Source organism: Bos indicus, chromosome 15, assembly GCF_029378745.1.
Source record: "Bos indicus isolate NIAB-ARS_2022 breed Sahiwal x Tharparkar chromosome 15, NIAB-ARS_B.indTharparkar_mat_pri_1.0, whole genome shotgun sequence".
Classification (NCBI taxonomy): Eukaryota; Metazoa; Chordata; class Mammalia; order Artiodactyla; family Bovidae; genus Bos; species Bos indicus.
The window spans coordinates 76,986,545-77,014,138 of record NC_091774.1 but is presented as its reverse complement, the minus strand read 5'-3'; the positions used below and the strand labels follow the sequence as shown (position 1 = coordinate 77,014,138).

Genomic DNA, 27,594 nt, shown 5'->3' with positions numbered 1-27,594 from the left:
TCTTCCTGTTCTCCGGTGGATCACAATAGCACAGCCCGTGGTGTACCTCGCTTGAACACCACTGGCTTAGAGAATGAACTAGGCAACCTTGTAAAGGAGAGTTTCTTTCCTCTGTCATAGCTTCAATGACTCTTTAAAACATCTCTAACTGGAGTTAACAGGTCAGAATGAAGTGGTACCTTCCAACTTCCACCAACTTGCCTGAGCCCTCCTAAGTCCTACCTGGTTTCATATTACTGAATTGCTTGATTAACCATTAAGTCAAGTGAAACTTGTAGCCACCAGAGCAGAAGGCACTCAGCTGCCATTCTGTTCCATTCTCTTGCGTCATTTCCCCGTTGATGGCTCTTGGCAGGAAGCTAACTGCGGGAGAGAAAGATCTTTCTTTGAGTTTCCTAGGAGTGGTGGTGGTATTTACTTGTCTAGTCACTCTAGTTCTTTCTTTATTCAACACCAATTGTAACAGTCTTTTCTAATCTTTCAGATAGTGTTTGTGTTGTAACTGTAGAGAGCTTAATGTTTCATCAGTGATACATGTTTGGGGGTGCTCTTCATAGTAATTGGCTCTCCTGATTCTGTGTATTAGAGTTAAAATACCATGTATGTATGACTTGCTAGTCCACTGTATTGCCTGGGAGCAAATGGTGCCAACAGATTCTAGTAAGTAGGTATCAGTTCAGTTCAGTCGCTCAGTTGTGTCCTACTCTTTGCGACCCCATGAATCGCAGCACGCCAGGCCTCCCTGTCCATCACCAACTCCCGGAGTTCACCCAAACTCGTGTCCATCGAGTCGGTGATGCCATCCAGCCATCTCATCCTCTGTTGTCCCCTTTTCCTCCTGCCCCCAATCCCTCCCAGCATCAGAGTCTTTTCCAGTGAGTCAACTCTTCACATGAGGTGGCCAAAGTACTGGAGTTTCAGCTTTAGCATTATTCCTTCCAAAGAACACCCAGGACTGATCTCCTTCAGAATGGACTGGTTGGATCTCCTTTCAGTCCAAGGGACTCTGAAGAGTCTTCTCCAACACCACAGTTCAAAAGCATCAATTCTTCGGTGCTCAGCTTTCTTCACAGTCCAGCTCTCACATCCGTACATGACCACTGGAAAATCTTCTAAAAGAACCTCATCAGGGACTCCCCAGAGACAAAACTTAACATTTTGGTGTAACTCTGTTTTAAGAAGTCTTCCTAATTAAGATCGGAATTTAGGGTGGGGAGTAGAGTTTGTGGGATTATAAAATAGAACTAGTAAAATTGAAATGACCTGACCTAAGCTCTTCTGGCTCAGGAATCTCCTTTACAGCATGCCTAAAAACTCATCTGATTTCTCTGAATGCTGTCACTGCCTTGGCAGAGTAGGGGGTAACATTGGCCTCCTAATTTGGCAAGATCATTTTAAAGAAAGATATACACTGGTTTACCCTGGACGATGCCCCTTGTCAAAGACCCTCTGCTTATGGAGGGTAACACAGCAGGGCTCAGTGGTCCTCAAGACTCAGTCCAGAACCCATTGGGATAGAACAAGCTTCTGGGTGTTCCAAGGCAGTCAGCTGTTCCCAGATCTTACTTCTGTTCTTCAGCTCCCACCTAATTCCTGTAGCACAAATTTATTAGTAGTGAACATGCGTGCATGCTAAGTCGCTTCAGTCATGTCTGACTCTTTGCGACCCTATAGACTATAGCCCACCAGGCTCCTCTGTCCATGGGATTCTCCAGGCAAGAATACTGGAGTGGGTTGCCGTGCCCTCCCCTAGGGGATCTTCCTGACCCAGGGATCGGACCCGCGTCTCTTGTGTCTCCTGCATCGGCAGGGGTGTTCTTCACCACTAGCACCACCTCATACGATGGCCTAAATTGATACACTTCTCAAAATTCCACTTTTCTTCTTTTTGCAGTCTGTGTACCTCTCACTATCCCCTCCTCCCAGAAACATCCCATATTTCAAGATTCAAAGACATGCTGTTATCTTATATGCGCCTATGAAAGAAAAAAATCCTGCCAGTTAAACTACGTCACACAATTATAAGATGTATCCCTGCTTCAGACATGTTAAAACGTGGGGGGGAAAAGCATGTCTTATAATCGATGAAGCACAGAATGTCTGCTGCTGTAAACAGTGGTATCATTGAAGACTCAGGTTTTCAGCCACAGAAAAGTGTTGTATTGCTTTCTTCTCTTCCTCATTGGTTTCACTGTGTTCGCTCCCTTCAGGGGTGGGATTGTTTAACTTGTCTTAAGAGTGGGGATGATAAGCCTTGTGTAGATCAAGAATATGATATAACACTTGGCTGTCCTGGGTGGGAAGCCAGGCTGACAGGCCTCTGCTGTTCTCTCTTCCCCAGACTGTTAGGGAAAATGCTCCAGTGAGCCAGTCGCTGGGATAAAGTGACTGCACACAACTCTACCTAAAGCCAGCTGGTTTTAATAACAGTGAGTTGAATTAACTCAATTGGAAAAGATTGGTAGCTGCTGTCCTTACCCTACAGATCTGCTTTAAAGAAGAGTCTGGCAGGGAGCCGGAGACCCGCTCCTGGGACAGCGAGGCAAGATGCTGCCGGAGGGGAACAGTGTGCATTTCTTCCTGAGACCTCTTCCTTGGAAACGCGTTCATGGCAGGAGCTTGACTGGCCGCCAAGGCACACTGGAGTTGGGAAGCAGTGTGGCAGACACGGCAAACTAGGGGGCCCCGAGCCATGTTTATCAGATGGGTTTTCACTGGTCCTTCCCATACGGAAAGGAAGAAAAATGTTTTAGTAAAACTTAACAGGAGACTTCGTGCAAAAGTCCAAATTTCTGGCATCCCTTTAAAAAATAGGAAGAGCCAGTGATACTGGATCCACATTCCAGTTTGGACTCGCAGTGAATTCGTGTGCGTAGTCATCGCAAGCATTTTGGAGTTCTCAGGCCTTCCCTAGGGTTCTGGTGCTCTCGCGCAGGAGTGGTGTGCTGCCGTGCAGTGCACTTAACTCCTTGGCCCGTCGATCTCCTTTTTGTGCAGTAATGCTTACCTTTCCAGGCTGCGGCGAGGTTAAAGAAGTGCTTAGTATTGCCTGGCACTAAAAAATGCTCAGTAAATTAACACATATGATCATTGAACTGATGGCTGGGCTAGATTATATAATTGAAGGTTTTTTTTTTTTTTTATCAGTTGTTAAGAACGAAATGGCAACTCTCTCCAGTATTCTTGCCTAGAGAATTCCACGGACAGAGGAGCCTGGAGGACTTAGAGTCCATGGGATCAGAGTCGGACATGACTTAGTGACTAAACCACCAAAGAAAGCCCTAGAGGGTACTCACACAAAGGGTGTGGGCAGAGCAGAGTGCCTAGAAGATAATGGGATGTGGATGAGGATAACATGGGGCAACTGAACACCAGAGTAAAATGTTGGCATTCCATGGTAATCTCTAGGTATGCCTCTTTTTCCTCTCTCATGTTGATCCCAACCTCCTGTTTGTCTGCTGGAGGTACTGCAGATGAAAATAAGATCATGTCTCTAAAGGACTTGTTCGTTTCTCACAGAAGAGCAGTATTCAGGATCATACAGTGGCCATATCCAGTGTGGGCACTCTGGAGTGCTTCATATCCTTACACCTCTAAGTGCTGGTAGGAAGGATGCGAGCCCAGACAAGAGGTGTTAGCTCGCTGCAAAGGGGGATGTTATTTATCTCTCTCCCCCATTTTTCCTTATGAATGACCTCTGAGTTGGTAATTGACAGGGATTATTGCCATTTTTTTAATCTCTGCTAGGAGGCTGCTGGAGTCTTCCCTCATTTCATTATCCCGTTATGATGGAGCAGGATCCAGAGAGCACCCAATTTACCCAGACCCAGCGAGGTAAGGCTAAAGTGAGCAATGGCACCAGGTGGGGGGGAGGGGCTGCCCTTGGGGTCGCCGAGCTGCTGGAAGCCCGTCCTGTGCCTCTCTGGTCCTGGTGCTCTTGGACTCTTCAGTTACAGTTTTGAGACAGGTGGTTCAGGTGAAGGGGAAGTGTTCCAGGTAAGTGAACAGCGCCTCTGGTGGCAGAGGGTTATGACCGAGCCTTCAGCCTTTGGGGCTCCCTGGCAGAGTCCTAGGATATTTCTTTTCTGCCGTTACCATTCAGATGGACAGCCAAAAGGGAAATGAGAGTTTTTATTAATAGGGAAATCACTTAACGAATTAAAAACAAACCAAAAAATCCTCATTTGAGAGAGACTTTAGAACATTATAAGGCAGAAATCAAGGTCATTCACATGTTGACTTTTTGGAGACTACGTGAAGAAAGAGATGGCTGACGAGGGTAACTGAGTAAAATAAGTTGCATGTTATTAAAGAGCTTGCCTTACACCAATCAGCAGACATTTGAAAAGATCTTGAAGAGATTAAAAAAAAAAAAGTTCTCATGAGTTTAAGGCCCAACTTTATGCTGGTAACTCAGGACCAAGGATGGGGTATTGAGTTGATGTATAATATTTATTTATGGTGAGCAGCCCTTTGGGGATGTCACAGCTGGGCCTAATAATTCTGTTAGTGATCCAAAAGGGGGATAACCTGCACATTCTTTAAGCAACTCCAGAACACACACTGTGAAGTTTTGCCGAAAGAAGAGGGTAGTTTATAATGGTGGGGTTGAAGGTAACAATGTGGGTCGGAAAAGGCTAAGTAAGTGAGCTTTGCTGTAGATCAAGAATTTCAAGTCAGGATTGGAACCTTTAGACCAAGTTGATTTCAAGGATATTGAACGATTTCGTTGTTACCACAGTTACGTCATGATTCTGAGCATTCTTTCTAGGACACTAATGAAAAGATTCCCCACCATCCTGTTACTTCCTTTTCCATACCCCAGGAATAGCCGATCCAAGGGTCAGGGAACTGGGGGTTTATGATTTTAAAACGGGTAGACAACTCTGACAAAGACTGAAACAAGGAAGTTAGTCTGTAGTCATATTTGAAAATGATAAGCCCTCAGTAAGAGAAGGAATTGTTTTGCATAAACCAATTTCTTTGAAACACTGAGAGAACTTCTTGCTGTGAAACAGTTTTTTTTGTTTTTTTTTTTAAGGACAGTGGTGGGAATCTCAATCTCAGAATTTTTAACCTGACAAAGTTTAACAGTGATTCATAAAGACCATTACTTGTCCCCCTTTCATGTAATAAACTTGTTGTTTATTCCTACTCAGATCTTTATCACAGAAACACCAGGCTTTATGGTGTTTGTATTTTTACATTTTTCCCTTTAAACGTAAAGTAGGTTTTTTTTCGAGGGGGGTAGTATTCTTCCTGAAGAAAACTTGAGTTATTTAAAATATTCACTTGGAACATTTTTAGAGTTTGATAATTATCAAGCTCTCAAGTAGAAGGATGATTGTTACCTCATTATTAGCTCTTTAATTTCTTTTTCCTCTTAGACTTCACCCTGCATAATATGTATAGATCAGAACCTTTATGAGACATCTCAGCATTCAGATCCTTAGCTTCCCTTGGATACCTAAAAAGACAAGACTAGGATATACTTCTACTTAAGACTTGTGCCAAGAGTATTTTTCTTTACCACTGATGCATAGTTTCATAGCTTAGGGAATTCCTGTTCAATGGTGAAATTAAACAATTGAGGTTACTTGGTGCTGAATTTTTACCCCTACATAAAAGGACAGTCTTTATTTAATTATTGTTAGCATCAGCATTATTTCTACCTCTCTCACCTTAATATGAGTTTTCCATTAGGGTAGGTTGTCAACTGAGGAACAAGTGTTTTTGTGGTCACTTCTCAGTATCATTTCTAAAAAAAGAATCTTCATTCTCTTAAAACTTTATTTTTTCTTTAAACTTCAGTTTTGCATTCCTTTCTAGTCTGATTTACTTGAGAATTTAACCAACAGCAGTTGATTTCTGCTGGCAGATTTCTGTGTATTTGGTAGAGACAGTATTGACTTCTGTCCGTTGAAAATGTAGGGTTCTTGATTCATCCTCACCAAACGCATGGCACCAGGTGCCCAAAGAGACAGTGAATGTCCCACAAGTTGAGACGTTAATTCTTACACTCTGATGATCTCGGCCAAGGCTTTTGTACCTTCCGTGCCCACCTAGTGTATAAAGATAATTTGGAATCAGAGGCACGAAAGGCAGCATATTGTTCCGTAACACAGCCTTCTGAGTTCCAAAGACTGTGTCCTGGCCTCCTTGGAAGTCTGTTGGATGGCTGGTCAGAAGGGCGCCACCTGGGATGGCAGTCATTTCTGAGGCAGCCTTATTTCGTGTTAACTGCAGGATCTTCTTTGATCTGAGTGAGTAGATTTACTGAGGATTTGCCCAGGGTCTTACTTTGTCTAGGAGTAATGAAAGATCGGGCAGCAAGATGTTTGTAAATACTTTCCTACCATTTGGATATAAGTATTTCTTTTTCCATTCTCAATCAGTTTTTCCAGAGTTCCATTGTTAAAGAAGATGCTTTTTTTCCTTTTATATTCAAACATTGTAGAAGTTAAGGTCCCCGGGAATCCTCATCAGGATTGCTGTGTTTTATTTTTTGTTCTAATTACAGAAATATATATATCTATGTGTGTGTGTATATATATGCACACACATACATCATACATAAAGTTTTATTTTAGAGGGCTTTTGTTGTGCATATGTAGGGATAACTTTTTCAACTATTACATAGTGTTTCTTTGTATAGGTATAATTTATTTAATCTTTTGATGGACATTTGAGGTGTTTCTGATTTTTCACTAATGCCAACAATTTATATATTTATCTTCAATATCCTTGTGTGTTTCTGTGGGATAAAATCACTAATGGAATTGCTGAATTGAAGCGTATGTGCCTTGGGCAGGTTTTAAGTCTTGAAATTGCTTAGTATCCACTTAAGATATATATATAAAGCATTTTTCTGATATTGGTTTACTTTCACTTTCTCAATTCACAGCCTCAAATTATATGTGTTGTGAAAGACAGAGGAAAAACTTGAGAAAGAAGGGACTATGCAAATTGTATAGGACATGGATATTTTCATGGAGTATGAAGGTGCTGACCCAGGGTCAGAATGCAGGTCTGTCTAGATGAGAGCAGCCACCGTAGGGAGGAGAGTGACTGTTGGCGTCTGTGTTGCTCAGTGCCCATGTAGCCTCTGATGCTCTGTCTTAAGAAATAGACGAATCTTTCAGATTTTGTGTTTTTCCTGAGTATATTGTACTCTGTCTCTATCCTGAATATCTTCTCTGTGTTAAAATATCTGGATAATCTGTAAAGGAGAGATAAGATGTTCAAAGAGATAATCCTAAGGAACTAGGACGGTTCTGGAACTATAGATGTTTGTTGGAGAAGAAAGGAATCCTGGTGAAGGGGACGCCTGAAGATGCCTTCTTCAGTCGTCCTGGGTTCACCGTCTCTCAGCCTGTTCTCTCATCTGGAAAGTGGAAGAAGCTGCGGTCCCTTTCGTGTCTTACATTTTGAGTATGGACGATTAGGGGAAAGCTGCGAGTCTTTATAAAGGGCACCCTGAGAAGTTTAAAAGAGGTCCCTTGAGAAACTAAAAAAGAAAAGTCCAGTGTTAAACTCGTGGGAGGGGGCAGCTGTTGATCAGATGATGGCTGATTACACAGCCTCTTTAGCCACCAGTATTTCTGTTCCAAGATAAGGCAGTCTGATAAGCACGCTGCAGCACAAACCTCCTGGGGAGTTAAATGCCCTTTGTCTTTCGTGTCCCCGGAGTTCGCCTCGGCAGGGAGATGTGAGGGAGCGCTGGGCTTCCTGGCTTTCAGGGAGATGTGACGGGAGAGCTGGACTTACTGTCTTGCGCAGTGCTCCCCGCATTAGTGCTAGTTTGTGTTTGTTCCTCTCTGTCTCTCTCAGATTATCTCCTGCTGCATACTATGCCCAGAGAATGATCCAGTACCTGTCACGGAGAGACAGTATCCGCCAGCGCTCCATGCGCTACCAGCAGAACCGCCTCCGTTCCTCCACCTCCTCCTCTTCCTCAGACAACCAGGGTCCAACCGTGGAGGGAACCGACTTGGAGTTTGAGGACTTTGAGTAAGTATCTGTTCAGCTTGCTTTCTTCCCCCTCCTCCCAAGTCGTGAGTACTTCCAAGTTGGCCACTGTCCGAGCAACAGTGGTTGACATTCTGGCTTCACACCCCTAAGTTGTTACTTACAAGCAGTAGCATGGGGTGAGGGACAGAGGGTTAAAATGCCCAGGGCACTCCCCACCTCTGGCCAATGCACTGCTGATTGCCTGGCGCCTGGGGGAAGAGACAGCCCACGGGGCCCAGACCAGGCTGGGAGAAGATGGGCCGCTGCACTTCAGGCGACATTTCTACTTCCCTTTTGCATGAACAGTGACTGTGGAAATGCTTCATGTGGACTGACTTCACACCATCCAGGAGGCAGGAGGGTTGGTGTTTTTTTCTCTTACAAAAAAGTGGATATAGAGATTAAAAATAAAAGTCTTGAATTTCCCCAGGAGACAAAATTCTCTTACACCCTCGATCACACTGCTTCTTTGAGGTCCTGGTCCCTTGCCTCTCAGTGTCCTGTCTCCCTCCACCCCTAGCAAGGATCCTTTGGAGATGGCCTGTCAGATTAATATGGGGGTTGAGAGGTGTTTCCTCCGTCTTCGAGCCTCTTCGAGTGGTCAGCTGGGTTACAGGGTTGAACTGAAGGAGCAGCGTCAGCCCTGGGCTGTGGGGTCAAGCTCCGCAGTGTGGCTGCCGGGTTTTACAATCTCTCAGCTGCCATGCCTGACCTTTCTAGCCACCTCTTGTGTTTCTTTCCATCCTGAAACTGAGTTTTCCTGGCTCGTATCAAATTGGACATTTGGCTCTTGCTTTGATTCCTACATTTTGATTTTCTCAAAACATGCAAAATAAGAAGGAGAGAAGGATGGCTGAGCATCTTCTTTTGCTGCCAGTACTGGAACAGGACAGCCTGTCAGTCATCTTCCTTTTGCTTCCCATTCATCTTGACGCGGCCTGGTCAAGTCTGGGATCTTGAGAGTCCCTGCCTCCCTTCTGCCTTCTTTCGTGAGCTGAATGGGTAGCTCCCCAGGAGCCGTCTTGCAGTGGAGCTTTAAGGTGTTTGAGGAATACCTTTGCCTCCAAGGACCAAGAAGATGGGGACGCCCGTCGTACCAATTTGCCCTCGTGACTCAGTCCTTAAACACACAGCAACTGTGTGCTTAGAGGCAGAAGGGACACTCAGTGGGAGGTTCATTTGTCTGCGGAAGATGGAAATGTGGAGGAAATGCAAGGATGCCCTGAAGCAGCTGTGCTGTGGCAAACGGAGGAGAGGTGGCGGGGCGAGAAGGGCCCAGCCGCTCTGGGACTCTCGGCATGTGTCCTCCTGGCTTAAGTCCCTGCTGGGGGGGGCGGGTGGATGTGGGCCCAGCAGTGAAGGGACAGTCTCCAGTCCGCCTTTAGCCAGGCAGACACCTGTAGGGAGATTTGTTCCCTTGCCGAAATGAGTGTTCTTCCAGCCCCGGGGGCTATTCAGCGACGCAGTCTCAGCGTACAAGGCCAAGGCTGCCAGGACTCGGGGCTGCTGAGAAGCCTCGGTAATCCCATGGAGCCCTGGGAGTCAGTGCAGACTGCAGAGCCCTCTCTCCACGCGCATGTGGAAGGCTGTTATCTCTTCGCCGTGGTGAAACGTGGGACTTGTGCCTTTGAGCTGTATCTTGCCTCGTGACTTGTCCTTCACAGTGGAGTTCTGGGTTAGTTTAAAACGTTCTGCTCCCACCTTGCCTTCTCTTCCTTCTGTTCCGCCTCCTCCCTCTCCCCTTCCTCCCCCCATTTCCCTGTGTCAGACTGCCTCCTCCTTGTGCTCCCCACGGTCCCCCTGTGCCCTCGCCGCCCCCTGGCTTCAGCACGGCCTGAATTTACGTCGCCTTCTTCACCTTTCATGCACTGACTTAGCCGTTGTTTTCCCTTGGGGTCTCACACGGCTCCCTGGTTAGTGATGGTGGACTGGTTTCTCTCCAGTCCCTCCAAAAGCCCCTCCCCTGGCGTTTGCCTTTCTTTGGGGGCTGGAGCAGACCAGAATCTTGTTTTTTAAGAGTAGCTGTGGGTCAGTCACCTCAGTGTTAGCCGTCCAGGCCTTCTCGTGCAGGACACTGCTGGCTGCTCGAGGCCCAGTTACCGTCTGCTCGTGCGTCCTCTCCTTCCCCCCTCCTCCCCTGCTGTAGGCCGAGGGCTGCTTGTGCTTGCCCCTCTGTTAGTCTCCAGGGGCTCTGAGAGGGGACAGGGTGAGAGAGTTAGGGATTGTGCCTTTTAATTTCTTTCCCCAATCCTTTTCCTCAATCAGAAGGGAAGGTACACCTGTAATTTATAGTTCTTTCAAGTACAGAGGCGCAGGTAAGTTAGGTGTGGCCTGGGATCCTCCTAGCACTTAGAGTACCATTCAGAGACGCTGCCCTGCTGGGCTTCCTCGCCTTCCCAGCACAATGCGTGCCTGCCTCTGCCCCTCCAGCATGACCTCTTCTCTCTCCTCCCATTTGCGGAGTCGGAGATCATTTTGCCTTTCTCCAGCATGTCCCATCCAGGTGTATAGTGGCCTCAAAAAACAAAGGGAGCCATTCCCCATATCCCTTCTGTTTTGGTTCTCTTTAATCTTCCATCGAATGAAAGGGATCAGTCAGCTACCATATTTTTCATGTACACTAGTTAGTAACAGACATAACATTGTATATTTAAAAATCTAGTTTACTCGTTATAATAACCCTCTGAGATAGTAGTTCCTTTCAGTGTGGTTTTTTTAAAGTAAGGATACTGAAGCTTGACCAAAATTAGGCATATCTAAGATTAGAGATCAGGAGCAAACATATTTAGTGTCTGACTTTATTGTCCTGCAGATGTAAAACCCTTTAAAAATGATGTACAACCATATTTGAGTCCTAGCTCCGTGAGCTTGCTGGGGGAACAAGACTGTCTAGATTTATCGCTCATGGGGGATAGCTTTGAAGGTTGGTCAACATCAGGTTAAATTTTCCATTCTTTGTATTTGGATTGATGACCATCTTCCCAGGGAGGCAATTTTCTCTTACCATTCGTCTCTGTCTGCAGCAAGGATTGAGACTGCAGGCACCCCGTGTTTGTTAAAATGCACAAACAGGACATCCAGAAACCTGCTGTCAGGAGGTCCGTCCTGAAGCCCTCAGCGTCTGTCTTTGCATAAAGATGCTCACAAGCAGGGGCAGGATGTGGCTGCCCCTGACCTTGCTGTCTGCCTGCTTCTGAGCTCAGACCACCCACTAGAATGTAGATGGCAAAGAAGCCGAAGGAAAACACACATTTTTATTTTCACCATCCCTTTGGAAAAAGATGGAGAGAGGCTTCTGTGAAGCCCAGGTTGAGCTCTGTGTTCCCGTAGTTCCTAAGTCCTGCAAAAGACGTGGTGTCTGTGACTTTATGACTGTAGTTTTAACTATCCTCAGCTCCTCTTCCTCATTTTATCTGTTATTCTAAACGTAATTACAGTCTCAGAATCATCTCCTGATTCTTGCCTCTTTTTGTAACTACTTTGCCTTCCAAGGCAAAGATACCCTGTGCTAATGACAGTCAGAACTGGAGAAGCTTCAGATTAGATCAGTCACAAATATCTCCCAACACTGGGTAATTATATTCAACTTCTTAAGAGTTGCTGCCAGCACAGAGAGAAATAGTCGTTCATTCACACTTGTGACACTGGGCTGTACTTTGGGAAAACATCTCAGTGCGAAATCCTAGTCTTTCAGCCTTAAGATGAAGTCTCTTTAAGTCTGTTGCATGTATTTTATTAACTCTTCCAATATATCTGGTTGTATTTGGTCTCCTTTTACCTAGAAATCCATGCTGTGAGTAAATACGCCAGACCGTTTCCTTGTGAAATGATTGACAGTCGTTTCTGAGAGCTCAGGATGGGTGCTGGTTCCTCGGTTTGGCATGATGTGTTTGTCGCCATACCACGTCCATTCGTGCAGAGGAGCCTCAACCTGCGGGCTTTCGTGTTCCCCTTGCCAGACGCAGGGAAGTTCTAGCAAGGAAGTCATCGAAAGGTCTTCTTAGTATATATAACATAGCTGAGGAGGGTTCTGAAGGCTGTCACTCAGCTCTGCCATCTGATTGGGTGTGGCGTAGGAGAAGTTACTTGCCTTTATAGTTCGAAATTTAATATTCTTCGTCTGCCCTTTTGCTGTGACTAAAATTTAATTAAGTCACACCAAGAACATACGTTAGAAAACCAGTCATGCTGCTCTCATCTTGCGTCTGCAGATGAAGTCCTGACAGCTCTGTGGGGCCCACAAGCTCGTGTCCAGTTTCAGGGCTAGGCATTGCAGTCGAGTGAAGCCACGTGTCCTCGGCAGTGGCTTTACCCCGTTCTCTCTTCTGTGCGCCAGATTTCCAGGACTCCCGTGGGAGTCGGTGACTGCTAATAACAAATGCGTTACTTGTAGCCAAGAAAGGAAAGGGTGAACCTTCAGTGGAAAAAGTTGTCTATTCATTTTGAAATGAGGCTGCCTTTGTCTCTCCCTTTGACTTACAGACTGTAAACTCTTTGATATCAGAAGTGCAAGAGAAACTGTGAGGGAAGATGCTGTAAAGTGACTGTTCTCTTTACTGACTGGAACCTGCCAAAGCAGTCAAGTCAGGCACCCTAGGACATTTATCCAGTGGTGGTGTTACGTGGAAGCAGGCCTTAAACTGAGATGAGATAAGAAACTGTTCACTTCCTTTTTTTCACCAGAGTATTAAATAATTTCACATAATTGATTTTTGTGATGGTTGCTTGTTTTTACAGGGTGGGTTTATAAAAGACAAAGTATATACCTTAAAATAGGACTTTTCCTCCCAGTATACTTAGAAGAACGGCAAATAAATGCACAGTCATAGAAACATGAAACCTTCTGGAGTCTGTCAGGGGTTCCCTTGTTGACAAGTATGGGCAGGTTCTCAAGTCCAAGATACGGCAGGAGATGAGCCCGGGAGTTAGAGTGGCGCCAGATCTTGGGACGTCTCAGGTGCCTTGCAAAGGAGGTGACCTTTACCCTGTAGGTGAGAGGGGGTCACTGAAGAGTTTTAAGCTGTCGAATGATCAGATCTTTACATAGTATCTTATAACAGACTGTAATAAGGTACCCTGAAGTGTCAGACTTTATTTTTTGGGGCTCCAAAATCACTGCAGATGGTGACTGCAGCCATGAAATTAAAAGACGCTTACTCCTTGGAAGGAAAGTTATGACCAACCTAGATAGCATATTCAAAAGCAGAGACATTACTTTGCCAACAAAGGTCCGTCTAGTCAAGGCTATGGTTTTTCCTGTGGTCATATATGGATGTGAGAGTTGGACTGTGAAGAAGGCTGAGTGCCGAAGAATTGATGCTTTTGAACTGTGGTGTTGGAGAAGATTCTTTTGAGTCCCTTGGACTGCAAGAAGATCCAACCAGTCCATTCTGAAGGAGATCAGCCCTGGGATTTCTTTGGAAGGAATGATGCTAAAGCTGAAACTCCAGTCCTTTGGCCACCTCATGCGAAGAGTTGACTCATTGGAAAAGACTGTGATGCTGGGAGGGATTGGGGGCAGGAGGAGAAGGGGACGACCGAGGATGAGATGGCTGGATGGCATCACTGACTCGATGGACGTGAGTCTGACTGAACTCCAGGAGTTGGTGATGGACAGGGAGGCCTGGTGTGCTGCGATTCATGGGGTCACGAAGAGTTGGACGCGACTGAACTGAGCTGAACTGAAGTACAGGACAGCTTTGTGTGAAAGGAGCGAGTACTTGGGAAGGCAGCTATGCTCGCCACGATACCACCAACGCACATGGGAGAGGGTGCTAGGGGAGATGTGAGAAGGCTTCGTGGATTTCAGCTGGGTGTGAAGACGGCCGAGGACTCTGATGGATTGATGTGGAGGATGGGAGTAGGGAAGGAGGCTCTTGACAAAGGAGTAGCTTAGGCAAAAACCTAAACACGGAAGATTAATAGGCTTTATTTGGAGACTCTGCAGAGATCCGTGGCTAGAGCAATGGAAGCAATAGGTTGCTCCCTGATAACTTAGTTGATAAAGAATCCACCTGCTTTGCGGGAGACCCCGGTTCAATTCCCGGGTCAGGAAGATCCGCTGGAGAAGGGAAAGGCTACCCACTCCAGTATTCTGTCCTGGAGAATTCCATGGACTGTACAGTCCACGGGGTCAAAAAAAGTCAGACAGGACTGAGCGACTTTGACTTTTCAGAGCAATGGTGTGTTCGAGCGAGAAGATCAGAAAGACCTGGGCTGTGGAGGGCCTGAAATGCCTGGCTGAGAAATTTTGACCTCATTTTTATCTGAGGGCAGCCATTATTCAATATGTATTTTAGGCAGTGAATTCTGACAGCACTGGTTAGGCAAGTTGCAAGTATACGGATGCAGGAAAACCAGTTAGAAAGCAGTGGGCGAAATCCACACGAGAACATATGAGGACTGCATGTTAAGTATTGGGTGTGAGAGGCCTCGGTGTTTTCTAAGACAGGGGCCTATTTGTGAATGTTCCTGGGAGACGAGCCGCCTGAGTGCTGCGCTGTCTCACTTCCTACTTCTCCACACACAGTGTTGCCCAAGTCCTTTTTTACTCTCACTGGAACTGATTTTGAACTAAGTTTATAAAAGTAGCAAGTGACTCCCAGAGCAGCGGTGAGTGGAACCAGGATCTCTTGTGCGAGCCCGCTGGTCCCCAGAGCCTAACGCCTATCGTCTAGGGACTCCTGTGATTTGTTATTTGATCTTTGGCAAGTCCCTCTCCTACCCCAGGCCTCAATGTCTGATCTTGTAAAATCAGATTAGATAATCTCTGAAGTTTATTTCAGCCCTAAAGCTCTTGGATCTTTGTTGGAGCTAACTAACTGTCTTAGAAGACTTTACCTTGTACTCAGCAGACGTAGAATAATGAGAAGTCTCAGCAAAGTGGGGAGACTTCCTCCTGGGGATTGTGAAGGTGTTATTCGCTCAGTCGTGTCTGACTCTTTGGGACCCCATGGACTGTAACCCGCCAGGCTCCTCTGTCTGTGGGATTCTCCAAGCAAGAATACTCGAGTGGGTAGCTATTCCCTTCTCCAGAGGATCTTCTTGACCCAGGGATCAAACCCAGGTCTCCTGCCTTTCAGGAAAGATTCTTTACCATCTGAACCACCAGGGTTCAGATTCCCCTCCTGAGGATTAGGAATAGGATATCTGGTACCTATGGAGCCCCAGCATATTTATAAAATATATGCCTGCCTGAGTTCCAGCTCTTTCCTGAGAATTCCAGCTCTTTTCTATTGCTTAGAAATATATAATATTGCTTGGCAGCTTTAGAATTAGTATTCTTTCTGGGCAAGTATAATACATATGAATATTTATTATAAGGAATGCTAGGGGAAGAGAAAAATGAAATATGTCTGGGTTTAAAGAATTAAACAGCCACGAGGGAAGAGAGGGAAAGGAGGGTAACTATCACTTAGAGATATGTATTTATTTTTTAATATAAAATGCACAATAGGAATATGGATTTGCATAATGTATGCAGATGAAATTAAAGGTAGAATAAGAGAGGAGAAGAATTTGTAAGTGGTAATTATCTGTTATATTACTATTCCTTGGAGAAGAATTAAGGCTCTGCATTTCCAAGAGACCTCTGCTATTAGATATCCCCTGTGAATAATCCCTGCTGGGCCTGTGCCTCCCTCCCAGAAATCTCTCCCTGGCACACATACACAGTCCTTCAAAGTAGAGACTGCTGCTACTGCTGCTAAGTTGACTCTGTGCGACCCCATAGACGGCCCCCCACCAGGCTCCCCCGTCCCTGGGATTCTCCATGCAAGAACACTGGAGTGGGTTGCCATTTCCTTCTCCAGTGCATGAAACTGAAAAGTGCAAGTGAAGTCACCCAGTCAAGCCCAACTCTTGGCGCTCCCATGGACTATAGCCTACTAGGCTCCTCCGTCCATGGGATTTTCCAAGCAAGAGTACTGGAGTGGGGTGCCATTGCCTTAGAGCCTCACTAATGGCACCCGAGTAAGGAAAGGACTGGGGCAAGCTCTCTGTGTATCCAGGGGCAGGAATGATGGAGTACGCCTTCTATTGTCTGGAGATTGAGTAGAAACCGAAGAACACAGGGAAACAGGTGTTTTTTTTTTAATAGTCTAATTTTCAGCAGAGTCAACTGTGTATTGTCAAGAAGACAATGGCCTTTTGAGCTCTGTGCTGCCAGAGCTGCCTTGACAAAGGCCCAAGTCAGAGCTGTTTGTCATGAGGGTGATGGCAGCCCGCCTGTCTGGTCAGGACTCAGACGGCGGCCTGTAGGTGTGTTTTCCATTCCTTTAAATTATAGCCTCTCTCTGAGGCAATTAATCCCAGGCATTTAGCAAGGGTAGCTGCTGTGTTTCTCCCTTGTTCCAGAGATTGCTTTTTCTTGTATTCGGCACTCGTCTTAGACGCTTAATTGTTTGGAGGGTGTTTTTTTCCTTATAAAATGTTTTATAAGAAAGTCTGATTTTTTTTTCTCTCTCCTTCCCAAATACCCCTCTGAGAGTTAATCAGAGATGCACAGAGTTCAACAGCTGGGAAAGCCATTAATAACTCAGCCAGCTTCTGTCCCGCTGGCTTAAAGGCAGCTTCTGGCTGAGGAAATTGATGAGGATTTCTCAGGTGTTTCCCTGAAAAGGATTCTGGTGAGAAAGAGTCCTCCAGTGAGAGGAGCAGTGCCAGCATGTTTGCATACTCGGGTCTTCACTGTTTTTGTTTAAGTCCCTCCCCGCCCCCTCCTTGAAAAGGGCATGGTCTGTGTTACGTTGTCCTTGTTCTTCTTGTTTAGTCGCCAAGTCATGTCCAACTGTGTTGCAACCCCACAGACTGTAGTCCATCCATCAGGTTCTTCTGTCCATGGAATTCTCTAAGTAAGAATACCGGAGTGGGTTGCCATTTCCTTCTCCTGGGGATCTTCCTGACCTGGGGATTGAACCTGCATCTTCTGCATTGGCAGGTGGATTCTGAGCCACCAGGGAAGCCCTTGTGTTATGTTAGTCTCCAGTATTTAGCACCCTCCGTTATTCCTCCGTGAACTGCCTCTCTGGGTCTACCTTTCACGCACTGCTCATCTGGCAAACATTTTTTAACCGTCAGTCTCTGCCTAAATTTGCCTCCTTCATCTTGTGGAGTCTTCTTCCATGTTGATCTTGTATCAGCACTGAAGTGAGTGGCAGAGTCTGTAGTTTTCTGAATTGAACATGTTAAGTATTTTTTTTTTAATTTCTTTGTCCTTTCCTAACACTCTTACCACTCTTCCTTTCTCCCCTCACTTCTACCCACCCCCTCCGCCGAGCCTTTGCCAATGTCCTTTACATTGAAATATGTTTCCCCATCTCAGCTCCTTATTTTGAATTTTCTCTCCTTTCTGAACTATAGAAGAACTAGCAGCTAGAGTCATTAGTTGCTCTTTTCACCTCTCGCTTATTGGAACCATGCCTTTAGTCAAGGTTTTTTGTGTGCCAGCAGGAAAACCTGGGTCTTGTGCCCTCTTCCTGCTTAACTTGTCCACTGGTTGGGCATTCTGGCCTTTGCCACCTTGCTCATTTATGTTTTCAAGTTTCTTCCAGTCAGGAAATGTTTGAGTTGTTACTGTTAGAGGCTGTTTTCTCCCAGGTGCCTTTGTGATTTTTTTTTTTCCCATAGGCAGCATCTCATTTGTGTGTTCACCACGGTCCACTTTTCCAATCAGTCTGTGTACAGTTCTGTCATTTCTGCTTCTTTGCTGGTGTGCCCAACAATTTGAATTTGAAGTCTTCTCTACATTTTATTGAAATGCTGTTTAACTCCGACTTCTCTGTCATTAATCAAAATGTTAGCTACATCTCCAATCACTTAATATATTGCCTTTTTTGTGGTTCCTAATGTAACCGTCAGTCTGAGACTGCTTGTATCTGAGCCAGCTGATTTCCCTGTGTATGCATCTTATTTTCCTCTCTCTCTATGTGTGTATATATATATAAGAAGATTGTTATGATATGTTACTCAGAGATTACTGGAAGATATAGCTATATATAGTTACATCTGTATATGTCTTCCAGTAATCTCTAAGTAACATAAAGCCATTATCTCTGACCACGTTTTGTCCTCCTTCCTCCCTTCTTTTTTTAAATGGAAGGAGAAATTGAATCAGAAGGAAGTTAATTGTTTTTAGGTTTTAATAACAATGAAAAGAGCCATAGGAAATATGTCACAGGAGCCCACATTTTCTCCCAGCCACAGTGTTCGTCCATCTTTCTGCGTTATCTTCATATGTCCTTTCACCCGGCTGTGTGTCTTGTTTGGGTTCTGGCAGTTGCTGTTTCGTACTGTCTCCTACGGGCTTCCCTGGTGGCTCAGTGGTGAAGAATTTGCCTGCCAATGCAGGAGAGGCAGGTTCCACCCCTGGGTCAGGAAGTTCCCTTGGAGAAGGGAATGGCTGCCCGCTCCAGTATTCTTGCCTGGGAATTCCCACAGACAGAGGAGCCTGGCAGGCTATGGTCTATCGGGTCGCAAAAGAGTCAGACATGACTTGGCAACTAAACAACAACCGCTGCCTCCTGCACTGCCCACCCCCCTTTCCTGCTCTTCAAGTCTGCTTATGCCAGATAGAGTGCTGTTTATTGTCCAGAGGGAGAGGGCTCTTTGGCCCTTGTTCAGAAGTAAATTGTCAGCTCCGCGTTGTGGTTCTGGGAAGGCCAGCTCTCTCTCATAGCTGTAGAATAAAGTAATTGGATTTGTCCCATGATGCTTCTTTCTGTAACTTAATTTTTGACCGTTTTGAGGCTTAGGACCCCTTTTTCCCCCTTAGAACCCTTAAAACTTCAAAATATTTTCTAACTCCTCTCATGATAATTAGTTGCACTTTCAGTGCCCATTGATAAGTAAAATATGTGAAGAGCTGTCATGAATTCCCTTGTACTTTTAACTGAATTGGTACTTTGATCACAACTTGAATCTACATATTGAAAAATAATAATATACTTAGTTTGGGAGCTGCCTTTTTTGTTTGATAATAAGCTGCTCCTTATAATAATTTGTGCGTTCCCCAGAGTTGCGGTCTACTGGTCAGGAACTTCTGATCTCGTTCTTTATAATCCCCTTTTCACTTTCCATATGATCTTATCTCTCTTTTCTTGCATCTCCCTTCATCTGTAGAGTTTCAAGTCAAAGAAATTTGCTCTGTTAAAGAAAACAGCAGTATGCTGTCTCTTCTGGGAAGATAAAAACCAAGTACTGACTTTTAATGGATCAACTTCCAAGATCCCTGATATTGATTTGTCTCTAAATGCTCAGCATCCAGTTCTACCAAGATATAAAAATTTTCCTGGGCTTTCATTTCTGGTTTGTAAGGCTCTCAGTAGTGCCCTTGAAAGCCAAAGTGTTGTCTTAACTTTGATTCCAGGGCCAGTTTGAAGATTATCTCATTAAGTTGAAGATAATCCAAAGGAAGAATTCAGAAAATACCCCAAATCAAGCTCTCAAGAGGTTCATTTATTTTGTAGAGTTGATTGAGCAGTTAATTAACTACTGTGTCTAGCCAGTGCCCTTTGGCTTATTGTTCCTTTCATGCATTGGAAACTAAGCCACATGAAGGTTCTGTCTTCTCTTCTCTTGTAGGAAGCAGTGAAGCATAGTGAAAAGAGCCAGGGCTTTAGAGTCAGACGGATCTTCCTTGATCTTACCTCAGCCACCTACTAGTTATGTGACCTTGGGCATTTCCCTCTCTGGCCCTTAGTCCCTTATCTGTAGAACATGTCTAATGATTCTTGATGGAAAACTCAAAAGATTAAATGAAATAACATATTAATTAATAATCTTTGTATTAGGACTTAGTAGCTATTTTATAATGGTGGTTATTACTGTTATTCTAACAGACCGTAAAGAAAACACTAAACATTTTTTCTCTTTGCTAAAATGCCCTAGCTTAGGATTGCATTGTCTGATCATCTTCATCATTGTTAACTTTTCAGTCTCTAAAAGAAAGGACTGCCTAGTCTTTTTCTTGTGTTGTTTTTCTTTCGCATATCAATAATTTTTCCATACCACAGACCTAAACAGGTGTATTTAGAGATAATCAGTTGTTGAATGAAATCGATGGGAGAATTTTTCTTCCTTCAGGATCCTCTAAAGCCAAAGTTTCTCTCATCTTTTGATCTAGAAAACAAAAAGTTTATATATATCCATTCTAAATCCCTTTAGAAGATCTAAACTTGATTTCAGTTTCACACGCTGCAGAGTTCAGAGACCACATTAACCCAAGAAAAATCTTCCTTCTTACTGAACTGTTAGTAAATGCTCATAAATTTTTTAATCGAGGTTCTCCAGAAATGCAGTATATGAATGTGCCACTCAAGTTAGTAAGCAACCAGGATGACTGATTTCTCCGGGGCCCTCACTGAAGGGCAGGACTTTAGTTTGGGGCGTCTTGTCTCTGGGGCTGGTGTCTGCTTCTGCTTTCGTGACTCTCTCACGTGCAGTCTTTTTCTTTTTCTCCAGGGACAGTGGTGACAGATCCAGGCACCGAGCTCCTCGCAATGCCCGCATGTCTGCACCTTCGCTTGGACGCTTTGTCCCAAGGTAAGAACCGGGTAGTCAGCTCTTAGGCTTTTCTAAAGGAGCCTTTACGAGAGACTGGGATTTTTAAACCTACTTCCTGGTCTGGATTGTCCATATCTGGAATTATGTCCTAGGGAGCCTACAGTCAAGCCCTGCCACCTAAAAACTTCCCAGAAGATGATTAACCACAATGACAAGGCATAGAAAAGTGGCATTGGGAGCATCCTGTTCAAGAATAGGAGGCCCCCCACCCGCCACCCCTCCAAGAAAAGAAGCCCCAGGAAACCTTAGAAGCATGATCCAGGAAGAAGATGTGACATGTGTTAAGGGATGTGTCTTAGAAATTTCACTCTGCTCTAGGTTTCTATGGATTCCTAGGCTTAGTGGATCCCTTATCTTTGATTGAGGGTTGGTAGATGGTGTATGTCCTTTGTTTTAAGATAGTAGGCTTTTAACATGCGATTCCTTCTTACAGGCGTTTCTTGCTGCCTGAATACTTGCCTTATGCTGGGATTTTTCATGAACGTGGACAGCCTGGCTTGGCTACTCACTCTTCTGTTAACAGGGTCCTGGCAGGTAAGAAGGAGTTGTTTCTTTGGATTTTGACATTTTAAAGGAAGAGGGAGTCAAGGAGAGCTTTCCTTTCTTTACCTGCGTTGTTACGATGGCATCTTGGCATCTGGTGGAAAGTCTCGTACTCAGATGCCTTACTTCAGGGCAGGAAGCTACTGATGGAGGGAAGCTGCTGCTTTTTATCCATCCCCTCTTCCTTCAGACATTTTTTTGTTTTAATTTGTTTAAACCATTTGTTTCTTAATCCAGCAAATAGACTTTTTTAAATGGAATGATAAAGGTGCCTTGTTCATGTTTTATTGGCAAGGAACTCATGAGCCAGATCCTGTGATTTAATTAGGAGCTGAAGGCACACCTCTCTGACCCTTGTCTGCTGCCAGCACATGGAGTTCCCAGGCCCTGTGGAGTCTTCAGAGGAAGCAGAGAGACCCTTGGAGGAGCTGGCTTAAAAATTTCCGTAGAATAGAAAGTGGGCTGGACAAGCCGGCTGAGGCAGTTATCTGGTGGTTGAGTAGCAGTGACCAGTGTTTGGGGCCTAAGATGTATGACATGACTGGGCTGAGACACATGGTGTCCTGCTGCTTCTGGGCAGTCTCTAGAGAAGGAAACAAAGCAGATGCATTTTTTTTTCCAACAAAAGGTTTTTCTCTTTCCTCCCCTTCTTCGTCTGCCCTACCCCCACTTCCACTGCCAACTTGTAAATTTATGTACGTGAAGGCATTAAAAACTATAAAAATCAAGCCACATCTTGGTGTATCTTTAATAAGCACCCTTATTTAAAAAATTCAAATGACAATATGTTTTGGAAAATCTGGGCCATGTGGTGGTTCAAGGTAGAGAGGGATCTGTGTGAGGCAGTGGCACCATCGAGCTGCAGGAAGGTGATTTCTGACCAAGCTGTGGTGACAGCTGGTGGGTGGGCCGTGGGACCTGGCGTCCTTTAAGTAGCAGTATTCTTGAGCCAGCGTCAAGGCCTAGAAACCACTAGGAACCTCGGTGGTTTCTCTGCTGGATGCCAGGGCTTCATAGGCCCAGGCTTGGTAGAGGAGCAGACTGCCCCATGGTGTCCTGATGGCCTCCACTCAGGAGGGTTATGGCCCGCGGTGGTGAACAGACCCCACGGCTCTGTGCCTCTCCTTACCGGGCACTTCTGTGTGGCCTGGCTAATGGCACGTGGAAGCTCCTGACTAGCAGATAATCACTTGCTGCCAGACAGTACTACAGAGCTCCTCTCCACCCTTCTTTGTTCCAGACATCTGCCTCCACCACCCCACACAGCAGCTCCTGCTCCTCTACTGCTGGGAAGTCTCTGTTTCCTTGGCATTTCGTTTTTTTGGGTTTTTTTTTTTTTTTTTTAACAGCTCTGTGTTGTTTTTTGTCTCCTTTGATCTAATAACTCTTTACCTCTATTTCTTCTTCCCTTCTTTATGTCCAAAGGTCTGACCCCAAATGGCTCACTTTCACTTATGGATAGTTTTGAATAAAGGGGTTATATTCCAGCAGGCAGTTGTTAACAAGTATGAAATCTACTGAGAAAACTTCTCTAACAGAAACTGCAGAGTACCCTAAGGATAAGAAAATCTAGACTCTTGGAGACGTTCAGTCTTGAGTTAGGTTAGTGGATGGTTTCCATTCACATTTAAGCTCATTTCTTTCATTTTCTCAAGATACCAGTTAGAAAGTGTCCATTGGTCTTTTTCATTTTCTCATACTTGATTTTACAGTGTTGTGTTACTTTCTACAGTACAGCTGCGTGACTTGGTTATACACATATGTGTATAACCTGTCTGTGTTTTCATTATGGTTTATCCCAGGATATCGAATATAGTTCCCCGTTCTATGGAATAGGACCTTGTTGTTTATCCATCCCGTGTGTAATAGTTTGCATCTATCCTACTGTTGTTTTTTTTTAATTGGAAGATAATTGCTTTACAATATTATATTGGTTTCTGCCATACATCAGCAGGAATCAGCCATAAGTATACATATGTCCCCTCCCCCTTGAACCTCCCCCCCACCTCCCACCACATCCTACCCCTCCCTCTACATTGTCACAAAAGAACTGGTTATGAGCTCTCCGGTCATACAGCACATTCCCACTGGCTGGTGATTTCACGTCCGGTAATGTTTATGTTCCAGTGCTGCTCTCCCGGTGCGTCCCATCCCCTCCTCCCCTACTGTGTCCACATGTCTGTTCACTATGGCTGCATTCCCACTGCTTCCACGCATATAGCTTCATCCATACCGTCTTTCTAGATTCTGTATATATATATGTATTAATATATATTTGTTTTTATCTTTCCATCGGGCCTTTCTTAAACGCCCTCATTATTTGTAGATATTTGGATGTCCCTCCAGATTCCATGACGGTTGTGTTTCTTTATTCCTTCTCTTGAGAAAATTCCAATAATAATAATAATAATAGCAACAACAAAAGCCTAACATTCATTGAGTATTTGCTGTATGCTGGAGAGTGTTTTAAGTGCTCTTCCTTGCCTTATTTCATTTCTTCCTCACAGTAATCCTATGAGATGGGTGCTGTTATCTAATTAACAGTGGTAGAAATTGAAGCCCAGAAGGCTAACTTGCCCAGAGTGATGGAGCTAGAAGTAAAGGAGCCGGAGCTGAACCAGGCAGTGGGACTCCAGTTTCCTAGTCTGCCTGTCTCCCCACAGCTATTTTTAAGTGCAAAGCATCAAAATAGCATTCTTCTTGTAGGTCCTTAATGTGGAAGAGGGAAAGAGGTCCCAGGGAACTTGGCTGATCTTCAGGGGATTTTCCTGTTTGTTTTAATGCCTCCATTTTAAGTGGATTCTAGACATAGCTTTTTAATGACCTGGTGCTGCTTGCTCAGGAAAATCTCATTATATAACAACCCCTTCCCTGCGCCTTTGTGCCCTCCTGGACACAGATGCTTTGCTTTTTATTAAACTTACTTGTGATCATATAATAGAGCTGCTGTAATAATGGCTTTCAAAGTGAAGGCAAATTAGCGTTTTAGCAGTAAGCACTCTGAGTTTTCCTGGAAAGACACTTTTCTCGTATATGATTGGAATGAGGTTGTGATGGTCTCAGAACAGTTACGTTCAATAGAGGTTTGTTCCGTACCTGTGTGCCAGGCAGTGTTGTGGGCTACCAGAGTGAATAAGACAGACAAGATCCCTGTGTTTCTGTAGCTCAGAGTCTATGTGGTTGGCCATACCTTAATCATGCTGTTTGGTTCTTAGGTCCAAACATAAGTCAAAACCCTTTGTATGGCAAGTGGCTGTTTGTAGAGGTGAAGCGTGAAAATTTAGCAGATCTGGAGGGACAAAGCATATCCACACACCTGCAGTTTTAGGAGACATGATCAGTGGCAAATGAGTTTTCAGTGGACCTTAGCCAAAACCATTCAGAATCATCAACAAAAATGGATTTGCAGAAAATTAAGATCCATTCTGCCTACTTCCTCCCACAAGAGCCTGAAAGCAGTAATATAAAACAGAAGCTGCTACAGAGAAGTGTTTTGCTAGTCTGTTAATCTTCATCTCTTCTGCCTTATCTTGTTGCCTTTCCCACAATTCCGTAGGTTCCCAGTGGCTGCCAGTCACCCATCAACCCACACCAGCCCCTTCTTCAGCAACACAAATTCTAAACCTGTACTTAAAGAGATATAACTACCTTTAAAGCTACTGCAACTTGACGGGTATATTTTGGGGGAAACCTGCAAAAGTCTGGGGAACTCCCTCTGCTGACCTTTTAGCAGACAGCTCTAGCTCTGTGTAGTAACAGTCCATAACAGAGAAGGAAATGAAGTCAGTGACTGCCTGCTGTGGGCCAGGTACAGCCCAAAGTGGTTTCCCATACACTGTCTCCTTCAGTGATTCTGACAACACTGTGAAGTAGATGGTGTGTTTTCCATTCTGCAGGAGAGAAAGCTGAGGCTCAGAGAAGTAAATGTCGCTTGCCCAGGTCTGTCTGCTTTACTCATAATAACTCTGTCCTGTCTTCTGTGCCGTGTTTTGCCTGAGTTCAGTAGGGAGTATCTGCCAAAAGGTTCTTCAGCCTGTAATATTTTTCTGCATGCTTGAGGCTTCATACAAGTGAGATGAGAAGCCCTGCATCTGACATCTTCCTGGTAATTACTGGAAGGAAAACTTCTGAGGGATGGGGACCTGGGTAATGCAGGGTATTAGTTATCTGTTCTGCCTAATCTTTTTGACTTTCATCCTAATGAGCATCTGCTCTCAACAGATGTCAGCCTGATGTATTTAATTTAGTATTTTGATTAAAATCAATGGGAAGTGTCAGGGGTTTTTTTTTTTTTTTTTTTGCTTCTAGCCACAGGTCATTGGGGCCTGGTTGAGTGTCATGGGCTAGAGATGGCCTTGTGCCCAGTCATCCTAATTCCTCTTAGGACTTCTTCTTTGAGCCATTAGTTTAGAAGTGTGTTCTCCAATTTTCACGAATTTCCTTTTGTTGTTGCTTTCTTAATTAATTTCACTGTGATCAAAGAACATGCTTTGTATGATTTCAGTTACTTTAAATTTGTTGAAACTTGTTTTATGGGTTAGCATATGGTCTATTCTGGAGAATGTTACTCGTGTGCATGGGAAGACTGTATTCTTTTGTCGCTGTGTGGAGGGTTCTATAGATGACAGGGAAGTCTGCTTGGTTGATAGTGTTCTTCAAGTTTTGTGTACACTTGCCGATTTTCTGTCAAGTTGTTCTACCCACAATTAAGAGTAGAATATTGAAATTTTTACTCATTATTCCTGAATTGTATACTTTTCCCTTAAGTTTTGTCGGTTGTTGCCTCAAATATTTTGGGACCTTGTTATTAGGTACATATATGTTTGTAATTGTTTTGCCTTCCTGATGAAGCAACTTTTTTGTTATAAAATGTCCCTCTGTTCATGTAATGATTGTCTTTTTTTTTTTTCTGGTATAGATGATATACAATGTTAAATAAGTTTCAAGTATACAAGACAGTGATTCACACTTTTAAAGGTTATATTCTCTAGTAATACTGTCTGTAGTCTAGTTTTCCTTGTGTCAGTATAGCTACTCCAGCTCTTTTGTGGTTTGTTGGTTGCATAATATATCTTTTCCCATCCTTTCACTTTAAGCCTATTTATATCTTAGAATCTAAAGTATGTCTCCTATAGAAACCATGCAGTTGTATCTTATTTTTCTGTCTAGCCTGACAGTCTCTGCCTTTTGATTAGATTGTTTAGTCCATTCGTATTTAATGTTATTGATGTAGTCAGATTTTTCCCTACCATTTTGCTGCTTGTTTTTTGTCTTTCTAATGTCTTTTTTTATTACCCTATTTCTCCTTTACTGACTTCTTTTGTATTGAGTGGATAGCTTCTAATGTGCTGTTTTAATTCCTTTCTTGATTTTAAACTGTATCAGGATCTACCTCAGACTTACACAAACCTGATTCTGGTAAAATATAGAAACCTTGTTCCATTATAGCTACATTCTTACAGTCCTGCTTTGTGCTATTATTGCCATATATATTATGTCTATATAATAAACCCAATGGTCCAGTGTTATAACTATTGCTATAGTTGTTATAACTATTGTTATCATTTTAACTATTATTGTATGTTATGTCATGTTCCAGGCATCCTTCTGTTGATTGTGTGCTGTGGGTACAACTGGGATACATCTTTTATAAGAATTTACTTTTCTTGTTAACTTTATTTTTGGTTGTTTTCTGACTCTCTCATCTTTTTTAGAAAACACTGGTTTAAAAACACAGGTCCACTTTCCTAGATATTTCCCACTTTCCTGGTATGTTAGGAAATTACTTTTAGGAGCCCTATCTAGTCTAGTTTGGCCAACTAAGTGGATATCTGGGCTGCTGGCTGTGCCGACATTTAAAAAATAGTTGAATTTCTTAACTTGATATCGCAGTTGCCTAATAAAACAGCTTAATTACTGTATACCATATCTTCACCTGAATTGGCAAATCTGGGAAAGATTAAAAATAGTGAATATAGTTGAAGGCTATTGTGGTAACTTACATGAGTATGAGCAGAAATGAAGGATAATTCTGGTGTTAGACCCTTTATCTCCTTGGCTGGTCCATTCTCCATGTTCTTGACCTCTCCAGTAGCCAGGCTGATAAAGTGAGTGGCACATTCCAGCTCAACATCAATTAAGACAGCTGTTTGTAAATCCCAGATAAATGGACAATTAGTGGTGGTGGTACTAGCTAGGACCGCTTTAATAATTAACCCAATTACCTTTCATTCTGCTCCAGTGATGAAAGTAAAGGCGATAAGGGGCTGGCTTGGTTGCCTGGGAAACAGAGAAATAAATGCAGCACTCCTCCCAGAGAACCCAGCTTTCACAGATGCCTTTCAGCACCAAGGGCCTTGTACTTATTTGGCTTCCATCAGTCACTGAGCATCCGTGCTGTCTCTACCCCAGCCTTTTATCGCATCTCCTTTTTCCACTAGTGAGAAGTGTGCTCGTCAAGAATGTAGGTTCTAGTTTCGA

At 44.0% G+C, this 27,594-nt stretch overlaps 1 protein-coding gene across 10 annotated transcripts in view; it reads left to right on the top strand.

Moving 5' to 3' along the window:
- AMBRA1 (autophagy and beclin 1 regulator 1) overlaps window positions 1-27,594 on the top strand; it is a 172,747-nt gene that overhangs the window by 60,240 nt on the left and 84,913 nt on the right. For 5 of the 10 annotated variants that reach the window (XM_019975038.2, XM_070767643.1, XM_019975043.2 and 2 more), the window contains 4 exons: window positions 3,748-3,834; window positions 7,831-8,010; window positions 20,470-20,550; window positions 21,005-21,105. In XM_019975038.2, the coding sequence (XP_019830597.2) occupies window positions 3,748-3,834; window positions 7,831-8,010; window positions 20,470-20,550; window positions 21,005-21,105 (449 nt within the window). The remainder of the gene's footprint in view (window positions 1-3,747; window positions 3,835-7,830; window positions 8,011-20,469; window positions 20,551-21,004; window positions 21,106-27,594) is intronic. The other 5 variants (XM_019975039.2, XM_019975042.2, XM_019975040.2 and 2 more) reach the window with 3 other exon arrangements.